This window comes from Channa argus, chromosome 5 (assembly GCF_033026475.1).
Source record: "Channa argus isolate prfri chromosome 5, Channa argus male v1.0, whole genome shotgun sequence".
Lineage (NCBI taxonomy): Eukaryota > Metazoa > Chordata > Actinopteri > Anabantiformes > Channidae > Channa > Channa argus.
The window spans coordinates 17,711,600-17,736,457 of NC_090201.1; the positions used below are offsets into that span (position 1 = coordinate 17,711,600).

A 24,858-nucleotide genomic window follows, 5' to 3' on the forward strand; every position below is an offset into this window, starting at 1 on the left:
AAGTAAGCGGAATCCGGTTAATTTCAGAGTTGGGATAGTGTACCGAAAGCTGTGCAGGGACTGGTAAACTGTGTTAATCTATAAAGGCTTATGCAGGTAAAAATAGACTACACCTGCATGCCTTTTTACCTCCATAATACTTTGCAGAGGGAAACTACTGAGCATCCTTTTCCATTACCAAGGCAGGGAAAACGGATATTTTACCATCAGTTTTCTGAGTAGATACGGTACATTGATCAAAAACTGAAGCAAACTGCTGCCATCAATTCAGAGATCTGAACAGGAGAAAAATGAACAGGATATGTTGCCAAATTTGTTGCTCCATGAATTATGCTAAGTTGTAAATATATGAGGTAAAACAGTAATAAAAAATATTCTAATCAAAATAAACATGATAAACTAGAAGTTAGATTTTTTTTCTGAAGAAAATTCAAACTGTGTTTTTCTGTTCTGACCTTTTGTCTGGAATTACAGTCACGAGCAATGGAAATTTAAATTTTACAATGTGTTTGGTTTTTAGTGGATCCTCCTTGTGTATCTACTGTTTAAGGGAAACCCCCTTTATTATTCTGCCACTCTGACAAACTGGAAGCATTCAGAACTCAGGGCTTCCCCTGTAATCAAGTGTGAATGAACATGTAAACTTAGCCAAGTATTAACCAATCTTGGCCTTTCTTCCACATGCAGCCGTTCATGCTGCTGTGTGAATCCTGGTTGGTGTGACAGAGGTAAAAGGCAAACAGCTTGAGGAGTGAGTGAACCCAAAACAGACAGGTGGGAACAGACCGTACTGCTCGGCAGAGAGCTGAAGCTGAAAAGGGAAAAAGGAGCATTAATAGCCGCCATATGTCTGCATATTCGAGGGTCTCCAGTGTAAATTTCATTACCCAACGCACAAAATGGACAATCCAAAAGGCGTGTGTAACGTGGCCTGAGACAGCTACCGAGTGAAAAGTGGGCCGTTACGTGTGTGAGAACCATGTCCTGATCTGTCATGCTGGGGTTTTCAAGGAAAAAATGAGGGTAGCAGCTGTTTGGTTCACCTGTCCTGTCCTGTACACGGCTCTCCATCAAACCAGAGGCTACTGTCCTTAAAGGCCTGCACTCACAGCCACGTTCTTCCACAGTAATCTCAGATTACACTATTATCTAAAGTGACAACATTTATAGGACCACAGCCCCTCTGTTTATCAGACTTGTACAATTATATGGTGTTCCGTTTGTGTAAGCACAGTGATTATAGTCAGAGAGATATCCATACGCATAGTGTACGGCCTCTGCATCAAACGCTGTGTGGGATAAATCAACAAAAACACACTGCACTTCCCGTGTAGTTGATCATCTGGTTGCTGTGTAGAATAAACTACATGTTCGTGGTAATTCTTAGGTGTTCACTAGGCAAAGAGTTGGAACTTTTTGTCTACATTCTCCGTGGGAAAGTCTCCAGTGAAAAATATGCACAGCGTGAGTATGTGATTGAATTTAATTTAACTGTTTGCACATATGTTCCCTTGTTTAAGGGGGAAAGTTAGTACAGCACTGCTTAAGCCATGGATTATCTGTCTGCGTCCTCTGCCTCTTTAGCATCAACATGAATTCACCCACTCAGAGTCTATCACACATCCACAGAGCTCCCAGAGTGAGAACGGACCTCAGGGAAGCCCAAGCAGGGGGGGACCTCGACAGAACTGAGCAGCGCTGAGCAGGGTTGTGGTTGAGCCCATGGGTATGGCCCTCTCACTCTCTGGCAGCCACTTTGTTAGGCACACAACACTAATCCTCCTTGTGTCTTTATTGCCCTCTGTGTAGGCTGGGGCTGGGGCTGAGGGGGGGAGCACCGCTGCAGGGCCAGCATCCTCAGCATCCTCAGCATTCCTGTTTGAAGATAGACCTTGCTGTACAGCATTAAGGCATCCAATAGATGCAAGCTGCAGCAAAGCAAAGTGATATTCACTGAGACAGAATGGCTGAATAAAGAACAAGGAGAGTCACTTTTTGCCCCTCAAACCCCATCCCCCTACCCCTTACCGTAAAATAGTATGGGTGGGGGCATAATTTGAGGATAGGCAGATTATTGCAACCAGAAATGACTGTGAGGCAATTCTGGTTCATGTTGTTACACACACTCAATAATCTAAACAACACATTAATGTGCTGCCTTAATTTGTAATTCTGCCTCTGTGGTTGAAAACAATTTGTCATGCATTGGATTTGTAGGAATCTCATTTTGGATAAAGCATTTAACTCAAATTGTTTAATGGATGTTGAGACATACATCTAAATGTATCTTTGTTTGTTTGTTTATGTTTAGTTTGCAATGTTTCCTTCGCATGAGTAGTTGTTCTGATGATTGGACAAAGAAGACACCTGATTGTCTTCGACTTGGCCTTTGAAACTCTACTATGTTTTGTGTTATTTTCTTTTTTTATGTACAGACTTGTTGGCCTTGCATGTAAGCTATCGCACAAAAAGCTGAACTCACTCAACTGACGCCATCTTGTGTCTACATGCTGCTTGCTGCCGACAGGTGCATAAAATTCAATGTCACCTCTTCTCCTAAATCTTTTCACTGTCCCGCAGCTGGCACCTGAGTGTTTGGCAGCATAAGGTAATATCATCAAGATGCAATCGAGATTATATGCTTGTTACTCACTCCATGCACTCAGTGGCTTACAATGTGTGAAACAGACGCGAGATAAAGCCTTTGCACAGATGGGAAGATAAAATGCTCCTGAATATTCATCAGTTTTCCACTGAAGCAATGCAAACCCTGAACGTTACAATTAGATCACCAGCAACCAGCGAGCAAAGAGTTGGACATAATATTTGATATGTAGCAATAAAGAATAAATAGAAAGAAGAAGATCTGAATTTTGAATCTCTCCTTGTAGAAGCAATTTTTCTGTAACCACTTTGAATTTTGTGGCACTCTCCCTTACTTGCTGTATATCTCAACTGAGCAGAGCCTCTGCTTGTCAGCTACATCCATATTAGCAGTTTATTTCCATGTTTACACCATTTCATATTCTTTGCAATAGTAACAGGATTACTTTCTGACAAACGGTAATTTGTGGAATTCCCTCATTTCAGTTTGAGGATTTTCTTTTTCCTCTGTCCCCATCTTAAAGTTTCAGTATTCTCATCTCCCCGGAGGTTTGATTCCAGAAGCCCTTCAGGTTTTGGAACAAACCTCTGCGAAGGGCCAGATAAAGCAGAGCACGGCCTTGTGATGCAGGCGAGAGGGAGCATGGGAAAAATAATAATGCAAAAAGGATTCCACTGATGAGCATAATTCTGATTTCAAAGACCAATCATATGCACGCATACACACCAAGCAGTACAACACACACTTATACACACAGAATGATTATGTGTTGTCACTTACAAATCAGGTTGAATTCCATGTTTTTGCTAATTTACTTAAAAATAAGGTGAAAATAACAATGACAATTTTTGAAAGCGTGCTGAGATGATTTAGACCTTTCCATTGTCATCAAGTGCCATGAAAAGACCAAAGTGAAATGTGTTCTTTATTTTCTCAATACTGTCCAACCCTTCCCAATCTGTGGGTGGGTCTCAGCCCATTTCCCCCAGTGAATATATTATTCTTTCTGCACGGATCACAAATATATATGTAAAACATGTTACATATATACTGTAGATTTGAGATTTCTTGGGAGTATTTTCAGCTGTGGATTAATATGGGTGAGTGAGTTTTTATGGCAGGAAGATGGTGAATGTGGGACCACCTTAAAACAAACTAGGTGATCATTTAAATATAGAAAGAGCGTCACTGTGTATAACAGTGAGAAACATTTATGTGTTTTACCAGTGTAAAAAAAACTGAGGTCTGCAGAGCCTGGGATATGCAATGTCCAGCTTTGGCTAACCAGGCATTCTTGATGATTTAATTTTTTTCCGATGGGATTTTTTTGATAACACCATACATATTTCCTGTGAAGTGTCCAAGCATGATTTTCAACAATGTTTCTTGAGATGAGAAGATGAGGCCCAGCGCAACAGGATTGTTTTGTTCATTAGTTATTATTTATTATTAGTTATTAGAGCGTTTGTTTTCAGTGTAGTCAGCCATTGACTGTTATCTTTACTGTGTCACAAGTTAAAAAATGTCTTCAGTGTGATTGTGCACTTTACGATTACACACTGAAAAGAATTAGTATATGTACACAAGTGAATTAATGTATGGAAATGAGCTTGAGTGCCACTGTGGGTCTGGTTCAGTTGATCCCCAGCTGCATATGTTGGTAATCACCGCTGCCTCTTGGATTCACTCTCAGGCACGCAATAAACAACCTGCTGCCAGCACCCCCTACGCTTTTGTCTAATCTGCCATTTCACTGGGCTCTAGTTTGTCGCACAAACATAAAAGTGAATCTCAGCAGAAGAATGCACAGAAGCACATTAACTAGGATGGATGTCTGTACACTAAAGCCCCAGACAAGTTAGGGAATATGATCGAGTTTGGTGCAGATGTTCTCAACCAGTTCTTGAAGAACTTGGTGATGTTGGTGACCTGTTGTCTATTCTACATCACTGAGGGCCTAAGGCCTAAGTCACTCAGATGGTAAACCTGAGATTAAGATAAAGGGAGGATGGAGTTTTTAAAAATACGTGATTTGTCTTCACAATGTCACAGTTACATGTGCCTTTGGACTGAGAACTCTGATGAACACCAGTTGGTGCGGCTGCCATTCTTTCCTGAATCTTTGGTTTATGCTACCACCTATTGGAAGATACAATGTACTGCCTTAATGATGCCACCTCACAAGATACAACATTTACTATAAATCTACGTAAACAAGTGGTCATTGGCAAAGCCAACCAAAGCAGACTGTCAGGGAGATTTTTCTTATTCTTAGCTGAGTGTGCAACAACCTACTCCTGAAAGTGTCCCCTTAACACAATTATTTTCTGCTGTTCTGTTACTTACTGGTAATTCTAAGTGCAGAATTAGTGGCTTTGAGGACAGAGTGATGGTAAGCATTTTGCCAAGATTTTACTGCTCATAGAGACTAAAACCAAAAAATATTTAACATCTACTCCATCTGCCAAGTGTTAGTGAGACCAAAACCTGATTTTAGATTGTAATTCTGTGACCCTGACCACCACTGTTGTTCAAAAATGGAAATGGTATAATCACATCAGTGAGCCACACCACATATTCCTTCGTCATGAAAAATGTGAGCCAGTCATTTTAGAAGGTTTAATGACTGCGAATCTCATAAGTTTTTACTTACTTACTTACTATTTCAGAGAATATCTTAGCCTTTGGACATTGTTTCTTAAAAGAAACAGTTTTTAAAGGTGCACATTATTGTTGCTTCTTTGGGGATTTGTTGACAGTATCAAACATATAGAAATCCACGTCTCATTTTTTAGGGGATGACAAGTTGCATAAAAAATCACAGCCATACATTTGTCTACTAATTAATATTTAGACGTAAAGTTTGCTCTCTGTGAAACATCACAAAGAACCTTATTTGATTCAAGTGTCTAAGTACAGAAGGTGTCATATGTGTAGTTAGAGCCTGTAAAGATAATTCTTGTTACAAGGTACTTCACAGCAAAGAACAGACACACTGCATCTGCTTTCTGCATGTTGTATTTGTGTTTCTTTGGACGTGTCTTTAGTCCTTCTTTAAATCATGGATAGTTTAGACTTTATATTCTTTTAACTTGAAATATTTGTTGCAAGTCATGTATTGAGGTTGCGCAGCATATTGTAAGGGAGGATGGAGAGGGCGCAGTCTGGCAACCCTGATTCGGTCAAAACCCTACTGCAGAGCTTCACATAGAAAGTTAGCGTCTTTCTCCGGGTTGCAACATAGGCGTAAGCTAACCATGGCAGGAAAGAGGGCATTAATAATCTTGGCGAAAGGTGCAGAAGAGATGGAAACTATTATTCCCGCAGACATCATGCGTAGAGCTGGGGTTCGTAAATCCACTGTTTATGTTATAAATTAGCTTAGACAAACACAACTTAGCTAGCTAGCTTGAATTAAATCACTTTAGTCCGCCCACAGAACTCTTATTTTATCTGGTTGTGTTATTTCCAATAAGATAGTTAACATACAATGTCACTTCATATCTTATGGAAACCTGCGTTATAAGCGTAATTTTGAAACAAGTTAACAGAAACATAGCTCAACCTACTAACTTCATCTTACAGGAGCAGTTAGCTGGTGAAGACTTTATAGTTTACAGTGTGCTTTTTGAGTGTAGTTCTTGATTTGGCTGAGGGTCTAAACAGTCCCAACCTTTAAAGTGGGTGCAGACAGAGACCAAGATAAATGTCAGAGTTCAGCGTCAGTGTGTCCGCCATTAAACAGCTTTCAAAATAAAAGTCTCCATCAGCCATGCGCAGGCACGATGCCATCTCCTGCTGGTTACAATGATCTTTATTTATCGCTTTACCTGTAGATTGCAGTGACGATTGCAGGACTGACAGGCAAAGAACCAGTGGAGTGCAGCCGAAAAGTTGTCATCTGTCCTGATGCTAGTCTGGAGGAGGCCAGCACACAGGTAAGTGGACACCTCTATTTTGTTGTTATTGTTGTGTTGCTGTTGTTTTTTTTTTTAAGTCAAGCTAGACAGACATTAAGCTTGTACAATCCTAAATGTCAGCGCACTGTTGGTCCTTCATGAAGTTAATAAAACAAGAAAACAAACAGAGTTGTGATATAGCACATGCCTGGGTCCCATATTAAGTCAAAACCTGATCAGGAAACAATGCAAAGTGAATACTATTCACTGGGGGGGTACTTTTGGACATGACACAATCAGTGCTTCTTCTCTATTTATTTTAAGTTACTGAAACAATAAGTAATAATGCATTGACAAATACTATCCATTATCTGTAATGCTTATCCTGTTCAGGGTCATGGGAGTCTATTCCGGCTGTCATTGAGCAAGAGGCGGTGACCGACAACCATTGATACTCACATTCAAACACACGGGCAAATTAGGGCCACCACTTAACCTAACGTGCATGTCTTTGGAGGGTGGGAGGAAACTGGAAACCCAGGAACCTCGTGCAAGCACAGGGAGAATATGCAAACACAGAAAGGCCGCAGCCAGTCAGGGATTCTAGCTGCTCTACCACCGTACTACCCATATTGACAATAAATTTAATTTTTTTTTTAATATCTGTCACGGGTTGAATTTACTTCTATTTACTGCAAAAACCAACAACATTTATAATCGGCTCCTAAAGTTTATACAACTATATCCATTAACATTGTGTATTATGTGTTGATACAGTAACCTAAAGTCAGACTTACAATTTCAAATGCAGATGAAGTACGCAATTTAATGAAAATTATATATGTTTACTTCAGCGCTTCTTCAGCCAGATAGTGATAGCTTGTTTTACACAGTTTCGTATGGCATTAGTCTCCATTTTTTATGGTCTGTCTCCCAGGGACCTTATGATGTGGTGGTACTGCCAGGAGGAATGCCAGGAGCCCAGCATCTGGCAGAGGTGAGAAATACTCGCTGCATCTAAATGGATCAGTCTCTTCATTGTTTGATCTGCTAGGGTTCCAGTCATAGGAACTAACCAAACCAGCGGCTGTTAAACCTTTTCTGTCATATTCGGAGTAAAAGCAGGAAAATATCATGCTCACAACCCTATGGAAGAAAATGTGTTCTTAAAATCAGTTGTAGAGCTATGGTAAGCAAATAATATTTTGTTTCACTTTGTCAAATGCTGCAGTGTGTAACTTCATATATTTGTATATTAAATATTCGGTAGAATTATGCACTAAACATCCTAACGTAGAGAGGTGATATCAACTGGTCAGAGAGATTTACTTCTAAAGGTTATTGAATGAGAAATTTCATTACGACTAATACCTGAACAGCTGGGCGAACTGGGTCAGAGTGTAGGAGAGCAGTGAGAGGGAAGAGAGGCGGAAGTACAATGGATTGATTTTTAGTCTTTACCAATAGCTTTACTAATGTTTTTACATAAAAAAATAATCAACTGCAAAAATCTATCAAAGAATCAACTAAATTGATGTACAGATAATATTTGGATTAAACGGATCAAAATAAATGTTTTGCATTGTTGGATCTTTTACATTCTGGCTCTTTTTATTTCAACAGCGAAAGTGTCCCACAGATCCAGAAATGAGGAATGGATAGAGTTTATGTTAATATATCTTACATCCATCTAGTTTCTTTGACCACTTATCTTGTTCAGGGTCGCAAGGGGGCTGAAGCCTATCCCAGCTGTCATTGTGCGAGAGTCAGGGACACCCTGGACAGGTTGCCTGTCTATTTCTGGGGCCAACATAGAGATATACACAGACAGACAAGCAATTAACTCATATTTACGTCAATGGGCAATGTAGAGTCACAATTTCAAAACGGGAGTATGGGGAGGAAACCCACACATCCGCAGGGAGAACATGCAAACACCGAAAGCCCTAAGCCTTCCAGAGATTTGAGCTGCATATCTTCTAGTGTTGAAGTGGCATTATTTTTCCAATTTGATTTCACTGTAGGCATGTTGAAGAGGACCTGTTTAAGTACATAGAACATCTTTTGGTTTGGACTGGTCCAGAGAGTCTAATATTATAGTCTGGAGAGATTTGCTAGAAACTGTCCCACTTTACCTGAAGTAACAAAATCTAAAGTGATCCAACTTGGCTACAAAATCTTGTGTTAATGTAGAATATCATTCCTCAAAATATAAAGCTGATTGAGAAAATGCATTTCCAGAACTTAAAAAATAAATAGCAATCATACTCTACAGTATACTGTTTTTCCTGTTTACACGGATCAGGCCTTTTTAAAAAGTAAATTCTAGGCTTCAGTATTCGACCCACTTCTGACATCCTTTGCTCCTCAATCCCTCTGTGCTACAGGAGTGGCACAGAGTAATGTCTGTTTTATAAAGTGTAGTGTTTTATTTAAGTAAAATTAATATTAAATACTTTATGTGACCAAAGTTGTTCGGGTTGAGTGTAAGTATTATTTCCAGTGGATGTTCAATAAACCTGAGGTCTTAGTGAAATAGCATTGGGCTGTTTTTGATGTCTTTAAAACATTGCTACTGTGTGTGCATAATTAACCTGTGCACTATGCTATCACATGATCTGCAAATGACTCGCGGTGCATATGGTTTCCATGCTCTGTTGCAGTCTCCTGCTGTGAAGGAGGTGCTGAAGGATCAAGATGGCAAAAAAGGCCTGATTGCAGCCATCTGTGCAGGTATAGTTTATGAAAACAAAACAAAGTCATCAATGTACAGTACTGGACCCACCATTAGTTTCTATGGATTAAACTTTGAATATGACATGACCTCAATTTTGACAGTCATGTTGTTGCTTTTAATCGAATACTGTAGATGTGAATTACCCAACCTACACAGTGCAATTTATTCTGGTGTTTGCTGTGTAAAATAGCACCTTTAAATGTAATCAAGCGGTAAATGCTGCTCATGCTAATGTTCCATATCACTTCAAACCAGTTCGACAATGCGCTGCTATAAATTAATAATCTATGTACTTTGATACCATGTGCCCTGTTAACATTTTTAACTTGAAACAACACTAAAGGTAAGATGTTCTGGTTTTATACATGCCAAGCCACTAATGTTGTGCCGGTAAATGGGATTTGGATTACTTGCAACTGGAATAAAAGACCTTGGATAGAAAAAGGTACAGTGTTTATATGCATGTGGCTGTGGTTTCGGGGGATTTTCTGGTATTTTAGTAACACCATACCTATATTTTGAAAAAAAAAGTACTTATACCAAATGTGTGTCTGCTTATACACCAATTTATGGCCAATTGTGACCCCTATTTGGCATTTGAAATTCGAGGGTTCAGGGCGTGATTAATATCTGACATTTTAATATGATAGCCTCCATATGCTGGGACAGTACACGGGAAGGACACTTTGAATAATGACAGGGGACTATGCAGCAAAGTGGATTGAAGGATGTCCTAGAAAATGACTAGAAACCTCACAGGGATATTTAGTTTAATGAATGTGCCAGCAAGAGAGAAAGTACCAAGACCTAATATTCTGCCCTAACATGGAATATTATTATGTAGATGTGAAAAAGATTTGTTCACTTGATTGAAAACCTAAGCAATGGGGTTGTGTTACATGCATGTAGGGTCATTAAATTTTTTTAGCATTCATCAGATGGTTAGATGAAATCATAGCCCCTCTGTCTGTATCTTCCCTATTTTCTGCCTCTGGTACTCAGAAGGGCTCTCTGTCTTAGATTGGCGTCCTTTGGGTGGGGACTTGCTGTAACAGGAGAAGCTTGGCTTTAACCAGCGGTCTGCTGTTCTGCCAGGGGAAAGTGCAATCTTTAGACTGCATGGGAAGGCAGCCAAGGAGCATAATCAATAAATTTCTATTTATTAACAGTTTTTGGATGCGCTCACTGCAGTGCTGGGACATTGCCAAAGTTAATACAGCAGGAGTCAATGTCTTCAGCCTCTCCCTTTTTCTCTTTTTATTTTTTATTTTTTTTTCAGTGTGGTGCAGTCTTTGCAGACGAGCTGAAACTGTATACTGTATGAGTGTATTCTTAGAAACAATGGTACACAGGACAACTTCAGGACATAGTGTTGTCATTAGATGTTTTGTACTAATTCCATTTATAGTACTAACTGCAGCTCCTAATGTCAAATGCACCATATTCTGTGCGTTGATTTTTATGTTACAGTAAGTACTGAGCTTAAAGAAGATGGTTTTAAGATACATTAACTTACCCTGATTGACATGGCTATAACTTTCATTTGAACTATATAACAAATGAAACCTGGACTGAGCAACAGAAACGAGCAACAGAACATGTTTGGGAGTATCCTATTATAAGAGGTTGTTAAATGAACCTTAAACTGCTTTGCCCTTTTGCAGGTCCCACGGCTCTTCTAGCACATGGCATCGGCTACGGCAGTACAGTCACTACGCATCCTGCCATGAAGGAGAAGATGATGGCTGGAGGTAAAAAGCTACTTAATGCAAACAAAAGAGTGGACAAGGTGTTGACATGTACAGCTAGTAGCTTTAACATTAGCTCATGTGTCTCAGAACAGAGGGAATTGTAATAATTTATTAAGTACAGCAGATGGTGCTGTTCTAGCTCCTTCTTCACTATAGAAAATCATGTTAGTATGCAGCAGAGGAGAGCACACCACTCAGAGGTGGAAGCGGCTGCAGGAATTTGACAGAACATGCTAGAACTGGGTCACTTGAAATAGTGATAGATTATCTATGGCCAATTATGGTCTCTAGCTTTCAGCCTGTTGCTTGAAGCTCTCATATTGTAATTGCCTTATGGTATTGTTTTTTTTTATCTGTTTTTTTTTTTTTTTAGAGCACTATAAATATTCAGAGGCTCGAGTACAGAAGGATGGACATTACATCACCAGCCGTGGGCCAGGAACCAGTTTCGAGTTTGCCCTGAAGATTGTAGAGGAACTTATGGGGGCTGAAGTTGCAGCTCAAGTCAAAGCTCCTCTTATTATGAAAGACTGAGTGCATCTGTGTTCATTATATCCTGCAAGCAGCATGCCCACTATACTGGCACAACTGAGACAGCTAATCCATTGTTGCTTGCACAGAAAATTCAAAGTCACTAGTGACAAGTCATTCTCCTTAAGGGACATAAAGATGTTTTTTGTTCTGACAGGTTGTCTTCACTTGTCCTTTTAGCTGGCAGTGAAAGTCATTGTTAAATACAACATGGAAAATAACTGCACAGGCTTTCAGTGAGATAAAATAGATTGGTTTCACTATATTTTTCACAAATTGCTTATTGATTATTTTGACAGCTTTTACTGTTTCACTTGTCATTAAAATATTATTGTGGCAGCTCTGTTTCTCACGGTATATTACAGCACTGGAGGTCACCGTGACTTGTGTTCTACATGCCTGCAGTAGTTGTTGACACCCATATACAGACAGCACAATGTAATGTACTGTGAGAGCACTACTTAGGACGCGGGAAGCCGAATCCGAATAGATTGGCAGGTGTTCTGCCCAATGAAAAGCCTCTGCCTGGCTGCGGTAGGAGTCTATCTGAGCAATGACAGCGCTCTTTCACGCAGCAGGGCGGGGTTTAGGTGCAACGCGTGGTAGTTGTGTTAGGGCAACAAGATCCAGAGGGTCTTCAGTCAGAAGAGACACATTTCGCCAAAGGTAAGACACTTGAGTGTTGTCTTCACTCGTATCACCGTTAAGGGTCTTCTGAAATTGATTTAATAACCATTATATATGTTTATGTTTTCTATTGCTATGTTGGCAGAGCAGTTAACGTAAGGGTAATCACGGTAACTAGCTACTAATGGTGTCGGACAGACACTAACGTTAACGTGACACATCAACTTAAAAAACACGATAGTTAAACAGGGAACTGGCGAATCGGTAAAAAGAGTAGGAACACGTTTACTATCCGTGATTAGGCTGCTAATTGTGCTGATCGGTGAACCTTAAGTTTGCTGCAATCCACAACATAGTGCATTAACATCGGCGTCTGAGATTGGCTAAAGCAGAGTAATGTTAACGTTAGCCCGAGGTAACGTTCCCTGCGTTTTCTCGAGTCAAAGATGCGTCCGAACGGAGCACACGCAGAAGATACTAGTTACACCAGATGGACGTCGCATGTTTACATCAAGAGATCGTTCTGCAGATGCGAGCCGACATGGAGACGTCAGTGGCAGAAGATCGCCGTCCACAGACGCAGCAGTAGCCGCAGTCAGGCTGTTCTGCTGCACATACTCTGTAGCTAACACAGTGCGGCAGACCCCGGTTTTCCATCATCAGTCCAAGGCATCACCGAGAAAACGCGCTGTCACGCACGCAACCGGCAAAATGTTGTGTTTAAGCACTTTTGTGATCCTATTCACCCAACAGGCAATAGCAATCGTCAACAAGGACAGCAAACAAAAACCCAAAACTATTCACACTAATCTCCACCCCATATCTTTCTCCAATTTGGCATATACAAAATACTTTCTGTATTATTCTTACATTGGCTGTTAATTCTTTTTTTAGTTTATATTGTTTATCATCACTAATTTTTACTGATCTCATGCTTTTCTATTTTGTGCTGCTTCAGCACAGTTTCGAATGTCAAAATGCACATAGCTCCCCCCATTACACAGAATTTGAATAATCCTGCCACCACCACTATTGCACTCATGCCTAATTTATTGTAGTTGTCAAGTACATTATTTCTTTTTGATCTTGTTTATGATTCAGCTGGAGCACATTAAATACACACCATGCTAATTCTGACAGCAATAATATTAAACATTATTGGAATGGCTTGTCGTCATAAAGACATGCACTTGTGTATGAGATTTCCTCAATAGAGTCGTGTCTGACTGGAGAATCATTTTGCAACATGAGCTAACACCACCATAGAAATATCAAATATACAATGGGCCCGTCAAAATTATGCTCATCATTCTCTCTCAAGCACTTAAACGAGGAAGAACCAGAGGTGTTATCTAAACTGCTTTCACTTTACATAGACAGGAAATACAAGGCAGTTTTTTTTCTGGTAGGCTGCATTTTCAATTGCTGGAAAGCTTCCTCTTAGTCATTCTTAGCAAACATGCAGAACTGCAGCAAGTCAGGGGTCATCCAAATGTAGGAAGGCATCTCAAGTAGCTTTTTCGTCTACAATGAAGTTTAAGACTATGAGGCATTTTTCCTATTACAATGCATCAAAAGAGCAGTGTTCACTGTTAAAATTACATTACATCAAAATTCCAATCATCAAAATTATGAGTGCACCTGACCAGGACTATTACTTCTGGGCAAACTGTAAAAATGTCTAAGCCAGTTGTTTCTGTGATGGTCTTTAACATTTTAGACGAGGCTATGCCTGTCATGTTGAGGTAGTATCACAACGTTGTGTGCCTGACAAAGTATACTGACTTTCTGTGTACTGTTTTTTAATTTTTAATTAAGACCTCATGTTTGTCACTTCCTGGAAGACCAGCATGAGCTCTTAAATTTTGTCTTGATGACAGTTGTAAAGCCCAGTCTCATTAATGCTGTGTTTTTTCAGTTGGATATTTCTGGAATGTTAACATTTTGCACTGTTGCACATAACATGTTAAAATTATTCTGCTTGAGCAGCTGTACAGTAAAGAGCTTGAGGCTTGACTCCCTATTTCTGGATGGGGCAGAAGAGGAAGGGGTGGGGATGGAGGGGAGACTGAACTCACTGTGACTGAGTCATTGGTTTAGCTAATGATGCAATTAGAGTGCTGCACTTTGCATCTCTTGATTAGATCCCCTACTTGGCTTGGCCTGGAGACAGTGAAGGTTGAATTTGCTCGTCTGAGTTGCTTCAACAGATACATTTCAGGAGGTAGTAGACAATTTGCAAGCAATTGGGATTTCATTTGATAACAACATTTTTTTGTGTCATCAGCAACAAATGGATGGATTTGTCCATCTCTGGCTCTTCTTCAATGTGATATTTAAATTATAGCTCTACTTGATTAAACAATCTGGAACCACTATATGTCAGTTATGTCTAGACTTAAATTCAACATTTTACCCAAAATTTGGCTGCTTGCAAGATTAACCCAGCATACTCACCATTAGCAGATTGCACATTGCCAAAAAGCATTGTAATAGCAATGGTAAATTATATGTTTCCAATGTGTGTATGTTTGTGTTTGTCCTTAGCAACCATTTTAGCCCAAATTCAATACTCTGTGGGACTTTGTATATTACAAACATGATTTAGAAAAATTGCTCTGATAAAATCTACAACTGCAAAGTACAGATCTACTTTATTTTTAGGAGTCTAACTCAAACATTAACAAATACAAGGGTTAATGAGAAATGCTGAACTTCGCTGTCCAGAGTTACACTTATCGCTCTGTTATTAGGCTGTCTGCAGTGCTCTTATAATTAGTGTTCCAAAAACAAGATAATGCTTCAAGGTTATATGGGGATAATCATAAAAGCTTAGTAGATCCTCATGTGTGTTTTTGTGTTTTGGCTTGTAATGGCTGTATCCTTCATCAGTATTTCTGCTTACTTCACCAAGTAATGGACTATTGTCTAGACATGAGAGACATGTTCATTACTGGCTTCTATCTGCTTTGCCATTAGGTAAGGTACAATTACTAGAAATAAGTAGGTGTGAAATAAGGTACAAAAGAGAACTCAAAATATCATCTTACTTTGCTTGTTTCTTGTATGGAGTAATTATATTAGTTTACTTGTCAGTAAAAGCTCTGTAGACCCAAATGAAAATATATTTCTTTGCCATTTCAGAGTTATGCAAGGTTTTGCACTCAACTTTATCTTTAGCCAACATTTCCTATACTTGAATGTATTTTGTTGTTTTTATAGGCAGATTCAGTGAATGTCTTCTTCTAATATGTCTGCTTTGAAATGGGTGTATTGCATGTCACTTCTAAAAACATTATTTAGATTATTTTTTTTAGAATACAATGTAAGTCTAATTCCTCACACTTGGTAAATTTGTTGACTTAATGTCTGCCTCTGTATGGCAATCCCACAGAGACTGTAGTACTAAAGCCTAATAGCCTTCTCCCCAGAAATACCCAAAGGACATCAATACGGAGCTGGAAGATTAACCAACTGTTGTACTGAGTCATAAGTGCAGCTCATAGAAGTGCAGTATATTAGTAAAGTTTTGTTTTTTTTTGCGATAGTTTCTTAACATTTATGCTGTAAATCCTAAGCTGAATATTAAAAACTGAAACTTGAAGATAAACATCTTTGCTAGTCTCAGGTCTTGTTTTTCTGTAAAACCTTGTTTCTCCTCCCTGATCCAATTCTCCTGTTTATTATATATTGGATTGGATAATAAAACCGTAAACCCAATCCAGGTTTGATCCTACATTCAGTGAACTTCATTAGGTAAAGTTCAATGTCTGCCATAGTTCCAGTGTGTGACATACAGACTAAAAGCATACGCTGCACAGAACAAACCCCTAGACCTAGTAAAAAGACGGAGTTGAATGTAGGAAAATGCGGATGGCCATGTTTGGGACAGTGTCTGAGGACAGTGACTTTTGCAGTAGAATTCATGGTCAGTGCTGGCTTCCAGTTCCAGCATTAGAAAATCCACACACTTAAAAAGGTTAGATATTTTGGATGTATTATTGCTCAGAAGAACTTGGTTTTGGTGTTTGCCTTCAACTCTAACAAGCTCTTAAGAAGATGCAAATATAATTTGGGTAGTAGTGGTGAAAATCTCTTGCTCTGGTTCCATCAGGCTGTCTGGCAGTCACCCTGTCATTCTTGGTGTCAGGACTGGGGAGAAAGGAGTTTTGGAGATGTAGTCTGGCTGGAAGCAGAAGTTAGAGATGTTGTGACTGTGATAAGAAACCAGAAACATACAAATACCATACTGCCTTCTATTGGTGCAGGCTAATCAGAAATGCATGATGGGATACAGGCTGTGTTAAAAGGCGTCATCTATGAGCATAAGTACCTGCCCCACCACCTGTTCAGTTACCTGATGCCCAGAGTAAACTGCACTGTAAAACTAGTTTAAACAAATCAAATTCCCAGTAATAAACCTTCTAACACTAGAAGGGGCAGCTATATCCAGGGGCATCATTTGTTGTCAGTGACAGAAATATAAAAAAGAAATTATAATAATTTATCCTCTCTCCCTGACTTGCACTATGTGTTTTATGCTTACTCCATCTTGGTTACATTTTTATTAGTAAACAGCTAGTTGGTTTCATAAATGTTAATCATCTATATGAACAGAACACAACTGCTAAGGATGAAAACTTGCACATTCCCAATAAAATAAACTTTGATCATAAAAAAGGTGCACTGGATTTGATGTGCACTGTATATTTGTTGTTAATTTTTGTTAATAATAACTATATTTATATTGTAGGGAAATAATCCTCTCAGCTGACCTACTCTGCATGAAGGTTAGTGCACAGCTGTAAACATTTTATGACTTGCTCCAAGACACTTCAGCATACATGCTCTATATACTATTCACCTTTAGGTTAGCTTCTGGCCTAAAAGGACAAGATTTACAGGTGTTTTTTTTCGCACATAGCTTGATCACATTATGCAGCGTGAGCAGTAACCAGCTTACTGAGGCATGTTTACTTGCTTTGTCAACTTAGAGCCATTTTCTGTGGAAACCTAGGTGTTAGAAATATGTGTCTTGATTTTAGTTTAAAAATCAAAAGATATGCTTTTTACTTGCTTTTATTTGGCCCACCCTTCTTCTTTCACCATTTACGGATTACTCTTGCACTCTTACTTGAATGCTGACAGTGCAAAGGGAGGCGGGTGGGTGTGTAGAGGAAGAGAAGGAGGGGCATTTCCTTTTAATGCATCTGCTCTGCTGAGTGACTCTCCAACCTCTCACATTTATTCTGTCTCTTCCTTCTGTCTCTCTGTTTCATTCTTACTTTGTGTTCTTTGTTCTGTTTGTCTCTCGTTTTTTTTCTGTATTTCTGTCTTTCTCATGTCAGACACACATGCTCATCCTACTCGGGCACATATTCTTGATCACACAGGATCTCACATCCCACTGCTCTCTGTTTTCCTGCTAAATCTCTTGGATTTTGGCTGCTGCGCCTCCATCATAGCTACTGCATTTACTCCCGGTTTTGCTCACTGCGTCAGGAATCAGCAGTAGACTGAGGTGGGTGAGCATCTTTGCTAGGTCTGAAGACACATTTCTCTCTCTCTCTCTCTCTGTCAGTAAGAGTTGGGATGATCGTGGTTGTCTGTTCCTCCAGGCGAGCAAATGCTATACCATTCTGTATGCAGCAGCATTTGACATTGTCACACACTATGCTAAAAAGGTAGCTTAAGATCACTGACGCCTGTTTCCAAGCCTGAACTCTAGAGAATGTCAGAAGGATCAGGTCCTGCCATTGTCAGGAGTTTCCCTTTCATGTAGCCAGCATCGGGAGATAGTCCATGTGACATCAGTTCTCACTTGTGGAGAAATACTCTGTGTAATTGGGCAAGCGGTGGTGCTTGGGCACTTCGAGCAGGGGGCGGGACATGATGCAAAAACAAAGCTGCAGAAGTGACAGTGTTTTACTTTGTAATCTGGTTGTATACCACAGGTAATTTTACTGGTCCTTGTATTTGTTTGACGATTTCCAGGCCTGCCCTTACCAACAGAAGTTCACGAATTTCGTTGTTGTTCCGGTTCTACATTGATGTGTTCGTATGAATGTATGAGTTCTTAGCCTTCGCGTGTCTGTATTTGCCGGTGTTTCAGCATACGCAGGAAATAGACGTAACCTCCTCTATTCACAAATGAGCTTGGGTGGAGGTAATCTGGACTAGGGATCAGGCTGTGTAAAGTCCAGGTACTGTCAGAGCCAACAGACTGGGGTGTTTGCATTCACACATACACCCACCCAAGAGAAAGTCTGGAAAATGTCTGAATTCCAGTTCATGTCTTAAAGGGGCTTGATTTTTTTCATTGCTGTTAACATGTTTGAGAGTGCTGCTGCTGCAGCTGCTGCATTGAAAGGCATCTTTGGATAGCTTATTATATTGATATATATATGTTGCTGTCTTTCCTGTCTCTACTCTGTTACTCTCCTCTGTCTGAATCTCTTTCATGTTTTATGCATGTTCTGTCGTTTTGAATTCTTGCCAGAAACTTGGCCATGCTGTAGGATTTATAAAGAATCTTAAAATAGCCAGAATGAAAGACACGGGTGAAGGCTCGTGCAAAAATACACATCCACACACATGCGCATTTACATAGAGTTTCACCTTACCTACCCTGCTGCTGCAGTTCCATCTGTTGCAGTTGCCACAGTTAGCAACACCCTGAAGAGAACCTTTGATTGTTCTCTCAGTGTTGTGTCTGTTGCTGAGAGGTTGTGACAGTCATCTGTGCCTGGCCAAAGGTGTTACTGTAATTTAAATGGGTGTTTGTGTGTGGGTGTTCATATTCATGCTAAAGCAGACGTGTGTGTGTGTGTGTGTGTGTGTGTGTGTATGTGCGTGCGTGCGCGCTGTTGTGCTTTCCTTCCCATGGGCTCTGGTCCAAGAAGAAAGCACAAGAGAGGCAGGTTGCAGGGGCTCAGTTTGGTGCAGTAAGCTGTTGAATACTCTGTAACGAGCAGAAAAGGGTAGATTCATGTGCTGGTGTGTCCTTTCACTGAACATCGATCCTACAAAAAAGGATGGCTTTTTCTAAAACGTTCACGATGATTGTCTCCCCATGTAGCCTTACTGAAGCTTGCTGCTGTTCATATTAACTCATAATATGTGTTTTCAGCACATAGGCCTATGATGTGACAGTTGTTAGTGTGACATTGCTTGAAAACTAATAGGGTTTCTCATTATCTTGTTATCCTGCACTTAAGGCAAAGGCTCTGACAAGCCCAACAAACAATACTGTTAGCAATACTTCAAACAAATTCTACAGTATGTGACATCCAATGACAACAAGGAAAGGTTGGTTTCTCTGAGAAGTGCTTTGGTTAGATGTCATACCTAATACTTGTTATGCTACAAAAAAGGAGTTGCTATTTTTGATGTAGGAATTTTACTGAACTTTGAATTTTTTAAAGTAAACCTCAACACACATTTACCCAGGTAGCACATTAAAAACACTTACAAAAGAATAAGTTAATTCCTGTGAATTTTACCATTTAAGGCAAAAGTCCATTGTGAGCATACATCCTAGCTGCAGAGTTGCAGTCTGTGTTTCTGTTAATAAAGACTGCAGTGTAATATTCATCACACAAATCAGCATGCATTCTATGAGTAAATGTGGCCGCCCCACCTACCCAGGTATGAATCCACCCAGCCATCAAGGGCCACTTTGGTGCCAGTCCCAAGCCTGGATAAAATGGGAGGGTTGCGACAGCAAAGGCATCCAGCATTAAAAAAAAAACAAAAACTTTTGCTAAATCAATGTGCAGAACATGTTCCGCTGTGGTGACCCCTGAAGGGACAAACCGAAAGCCATTGATCTTTTGTGCAGTTGATTTTAAAGTTCATTAACAAACTCGACATCAGTTACAAAGTCACTTGGTGACAGCGTATTTGTACTTTAGGAGCTCTTCAAGCACAATAATCAACTTAAATAATTAGTAGTATAGCGTATAAGTTGGAGACATTCAACAGTATTGAACACTGAGCAATCTCTACTCTAATAATCATGGAACAACAATTATCTTGGCTTGAAACAGGAGATAATAATCAAACCATTGCTATTTTAGGTTAAACATAGATTATATAGCGTGCATACAACTTTATCTCGAACATCTACATTTTTGTCGTCTGACTCAAATCCAAAACATTTCCAAACAGGGTTTTTAGATTGATTGAACGGCAAATGGCCAAGTTAAGCTGGGGACACATCTAAACAGTGTCAAAGCAGTTTACACGTAGACTGTTCTTATCTTATTATTACTGATCTAGTTTTTGACTGTCTGGGAGCAGCACAAACTTGACTGTGTGAACTGTGGGCAACGCACTTAATGGCTGGTCAGGAACGTCTGGAAGTCCTGGAGATAGACACACCTCCAAATCCTGCAAAAATATTCTTGTGTGTTCTTGTTCCAAAAAAAAAAAAAATGGCAGCAACCAGGGACTTTTTAACTTAACAATTTATGCATAACTGAAAAAAAGGTGGGGAAAAAAGAAACAAAATCATGGATGTAAAGGTGAGAACAGCATTGACCTTAGATCCTACAGAGGGAAATGAAAGTAAAAGAATGACTGGAACTGGCCACAACCAACCAAAAAGTTGTCACAATCTAATCACATTCATAATCAGCTATCACCTGGCTTTAGTCTTACGTACCTGGACAAACCTTCAATAAATCCTGGCTGGGGCACGTTTCTAATTCTCACAGCGTCTCTACTTGTGTGCCACTGAGTTCTTGGTCCTCTTTTTTTCATCAATACTACATCCCTGGTGTCTATCGATCACTCGCATGGCTTTTCCTATCATTGCTATGTTGGCAACACACACCTCTTTCTGTCCCTTCCATCGGATGACTCCACTGTCTCATGACCCATTTCTCCCAGGCTGACATATCTGCATGAATGACAGAAGGACATCTTCAGCTCACTCTCTACATAACAGAAGTTCTAGACTTCCCAGCTAGACCTTTTAATACCAGACAACATTAGCATTACATTGGGTCTTCAGTGATTTTTCCCACTATGTCTGCCAGAAAATGGGGGTCATATAGACAATCAACTGAGCTTTACCGACCACGTCCTCGGTCTCTATGGCATTCAGATATGCCCTCTACAGCATCAGGAAGATCAGATCTTACCTTTCAAAATATAAACCCCAACTCATTGCGCAGGCTCTGGTCATATCTCATCTCGATTACACAAATTATGCAGTCGCAACAACAACGAGACAACTAGTCAGGTGAGAGAATGAGAGAGCTGAGCTGTACAATCTATATCATGGTAAATGGTCTGCACTTATATAGCACTTTTCTACGTATTGATACTCAAAGTGCTTTACGCTACTTCTCATTCACCCACTGACACTCATTCAGTGTCTTGCTTAAGGACAATTCGACATGTGACTGGAAAAGCCAGGGATCAAACTGGGGGATTGGTGGATGGCCGCTGTAAGTCCTGCCCCAGAGTTGCCCCTCATACATAAGTTTCTTCCTATTAATTTAAACACACATATATGCATATCTAATGGTGAAGTAATTAAGAAAATGTTGGATAATACCTCGGTGCTCCATCTATCAAAACTTGATGAGGAAATGTTAGTCAATTAATTAGTTAATTATTTTTACTGAGCTCAATAATCATTCTGTAGTAGAGCTTTAGCGGCCTGTCTACCTTCATTAGCCATGTCTTGGAGATCCCAAGGGGCATGGCACAGTCACGGACACACACACACACACACACACACACACACACACACACACACACACACACACACACACACACACACACACACACATTGCCCTTTCATCCATCCCCAGGAAGATTAAGACCACTTCACACATCCACCACGGAGGCCACACCTAACTATCCCATGTTTAAGGGTTTTTAGAATTGTAAACATTACATCCCTATGACTCTGCCCTGTGCTCACCTCCCTTTATTGGTACCCACCTAAAGAGCCTGTTTAGGCCAGGCGAGAAAATAGGCCTACTCTGGAGAATATAACTGGGTCCCCTCAAGTGCCTATTCACACGTGCATCAAAATCCTGGCATTCTCCTGACTTTGTCCTCAGTGAGTGTATTTAAGAACGCAAATGTCCGAGTATAACGTTCCCAACATTATCTGGACTTTATCCTGTAAGCCCCCTAATATTAAGTCTGTGTTCTATGTGAGATTGTGTGTGGAGTATGCTACTCTGTACCAAATTGTCGGGATGATGAGGTGTATCACTGTACTTCCACCCCAGTTGATTGATATAACCTTTTTGTTTTTTTAGATGCACTGCTCCGATGTGCTGTAAGCAGAACACTTATTCTAGCCCTCAACCATTTTAACCCTAAACATAAAATCAAGTGTTAACCTCACTCAGCTGTTCATGCAGCGTACACACACACACACACACACACACACACACACACACACACACACACACACACACACACACAGTACCTCAGTAAGTTTCATGGTTTAAAAACATTGCAGGTTTCCAAGTGTACAAGTTGTGATTTAGTCATAATGTACAGTGTTAAAGATTGTGAAAACACATTTTTTCTGTTTTTGTCAGTGTCCCAAATCCTACTTTTTAAATTCCCAGACTTAACAAACATGGTCCCAAATTAAGTAAATTTTTTTACAGTATTTTATTTACAGTATTTTACTGTGTTGTGCTAATCGCCTAATATCTTGTTTTCAGTAGGTCGCATAAACAGAGAATCACCATTAAAGTTCTGCTAGTTTTTCCCTGTGCTTGTCTTCATAATAAACTCGCAACTATGAACGCATTTACATGGACTTAAGGACTTGTCAGGGGTGCTTGGGGAAATCAATCAATACAATTTTCTGTCGGACCTTATGCAGACTTTGTTTTAAAAATTAGGTGCCATTAACGTATTAACTCGTTAATGATCTCTCCTTTCATTCATTCTTTTACTCAGCTGCATGCAGCTTACTGTCTGTAGCCTTTTGTTACGCACATGCACAGTTGGAGAAAACAATTTTTCTAATTGGCTAAGTGTATACATGGCAGAGTAATTGGCGTTCTCCGATAGAAATGTACCTTGGGAAACCAGGTTACTTAAGTTCATGTAAATGCGGTCTGTGTTATCAGTTTTCCTTACTGTAGCCTGTTTCCTTTAGTCATCACTGTTTGGTTTATAAATGCATCACTGCAAAGCTACGCTTTAAATGAAAACCTTGTGATAGACATACTGTGATGGAAATTTACTGTATATAGAATTGGAATGCACAGTAAAACGTTTCTTTCCTTTTATATAAAATACTATAAAAAATGTTGTCCTATCTGCTTATCCTGAGAGTTCAGGGTCGCCACAGCGGATCATTGTCCACATGTTGATTCGGCACAGGTTTTACGCCGGATACGGTGAGTTTGATTACAGGGTTTGTTGGATCAATCCCGAGTTCCTCCTGGGCACATCCTATAAAAGGCCCAAACAAGATTCTGAACCCCCAGGTTGTATCCAAGAATGGCAGCTGTCTGTAGTAGTTTTTTTTTTTTTTTTTACTGGATCAATAGAGTATTTCAAAACTAAAAATATATTTTTTTATTAATATAATTAGCTAAGGCGAACCAGTTAACAAAGATTAAAAATGCAGAAAAGCAGCAAATATGCAAAATGGTTACCATTGTGTATTGTTGTTTTAAGCTTTCTACTTTGACTGTTGGAAATATTTGTCATAACTGCATATTAACCTTTATATAATAAACTGTTAAATGTAAGTCACAAAAGTACAGTTACATATTTTCTGTATGTGTTTTCAGTTTGGCCACTTTGCCTCCAGCTGTGACTGCGTTGTCATGACTGGCCTTTTAATGTTTTAGATAAGTTAAACAGCTGTAGCTTAGATCTAGTTGTGGTGGATCACTCATTAATATGATTACTGAGCAAGATGGATTCTGAAGCTTGTCAGCGGGTCATGCCTGATGTAACGGTCCATTGGAAGAAATGGACTGTACGTAAGAGTAAAGTTTACATCTCAACATTTCACTTTCCCAGTATTGTAATATTGTTTCTTGGTTTTAGTGGGCCATGCATTCACAGTGTCAGGCACAAAGAGACACTTATTTAAACTATGAAGAGGTTTTAAATGAGTATCTATATGAACCATTAGTGGCCAGTCCCCTATATATTTAATCCTATCCCCCTTTTCTGTGGTAGGTTTTGTGTGTCTATTATGGGAAGTTTGTAAAACTTACTAAATCACTGTAATGGGAAAAAATGCTCCAGAAATATTCCCACATAATTCTGGGTAATGTGTTGGTAGTTTTCTTGCACAAATGGTCCCACAGCATGGAAGATCTACTGAAAATAAGACTTTGTCATGTGATTAGTTTAAAAATTAAAAGTCTGAGTATATTACAGTCATTCATTGCATTGTGTGTATCATCAAAGTTTAACAAAAATGCTGAATGTGTCTTTCCCATGATTCAATCATTCATGGTCTAGAACTGCTTGTCCTGTTAAGGGGTGCATGGTATCATTAGGCAAAAGGTGGAGTAAACACTGACAGATCACCAATCTATTTTAGGATTGACATACAGACATATCAGTCATGCTCGCATTCATACCAAGAGGCAGATCACAGTCTTATTAGCAAGGTTGATTAATATATTATTAATATTGTAATAATAAAATGTCAGATTGTGTAGCTCTTGTATAAAATGCAGTATTTTCCCTATAGAT

General features: G+C 39.6%; 2 protein-coding genes across 4 annotated transcripts in view; both read left to right on the plus strand.

Annotated features, from left to right (window-relative positions):
• Positions 1 to 5,756: 5,756 nt before the first annotated feature.
• On the plus strand, positions 5,757 to 11,862 carry park7 (parkinson protein 7). The gene is made up of 6 exons (XM_067504983.1): positions 5,757 to 5,952; positions 6,442 to 6,543; positions 7,442 to 7,501; positions 9,168 to 9,237; positions 10,906 to 10,992; positions 11,366 to 11,862. The coding sequence occupies exons 1-6, from the start codon at positions 5,863 to 5,865 to the stop codon at positions 11,524 to 11,526; spliced, it is 570 nt and encodes a 189-aa protein (XP_067361084.1). The 5' UTR covers positions 5,757 to 5,862; the 3' UTR covers positions 11,527 to 11,862.
• A 151-nt stretch (positions 11,863 to 12,013) lies between these two features.
• The window catches only part of kcnab2a (potassium voltage-gated channel subfamily A regulatory beta subunit 2a), a 79,045-nt gene continuing 66,200 nt past the window's right edge, over positions 12,014 to 24,858 (plus strand). For 2 of the 3 annotated variants that reach the window (XM_067504974.1, XM_067504976.1), the window contains exon 1: positions 12,014 to 12,189. The gene's annotated coding sequence lies outside the window, so the exon portion shown is untranslated. Of the gene's footprint in view, positions 12,190 to 17,373; positions 17,672 to 24,858 lie in introns of those variants that run through there. The other variant, XM_067504975.1, reaches the window with a different exon arrangement.

What these genes read in the sequence shown, in the direction of transcription:
- park7 (XM_067504983.1), top strand. Translation starts at nt 5,863, where the DNA reads ATGGCAGGAAAGAGGGCATTAATAATCTTGGCGAAAGGTGCAGAAGAG. An exon ending in TGGAGGAGGCCAGCACACAG is followed by an intron (nt 6,544 to 7,441) that starts GTAAGTGGACAC and finishes TCTGTCTCCCAG; the next exon opens with GGACCTTATGATGTGGTGGT. An exon ending in GATTGCAGCCATCTGTGCAG is followed by an intron (nt 9,238 to 10,905) that starts GTATAGTTTATG and finishes GCCCTTTTGCAG; the next exon opens with GTCCCACGGCTCTTCTAGCA.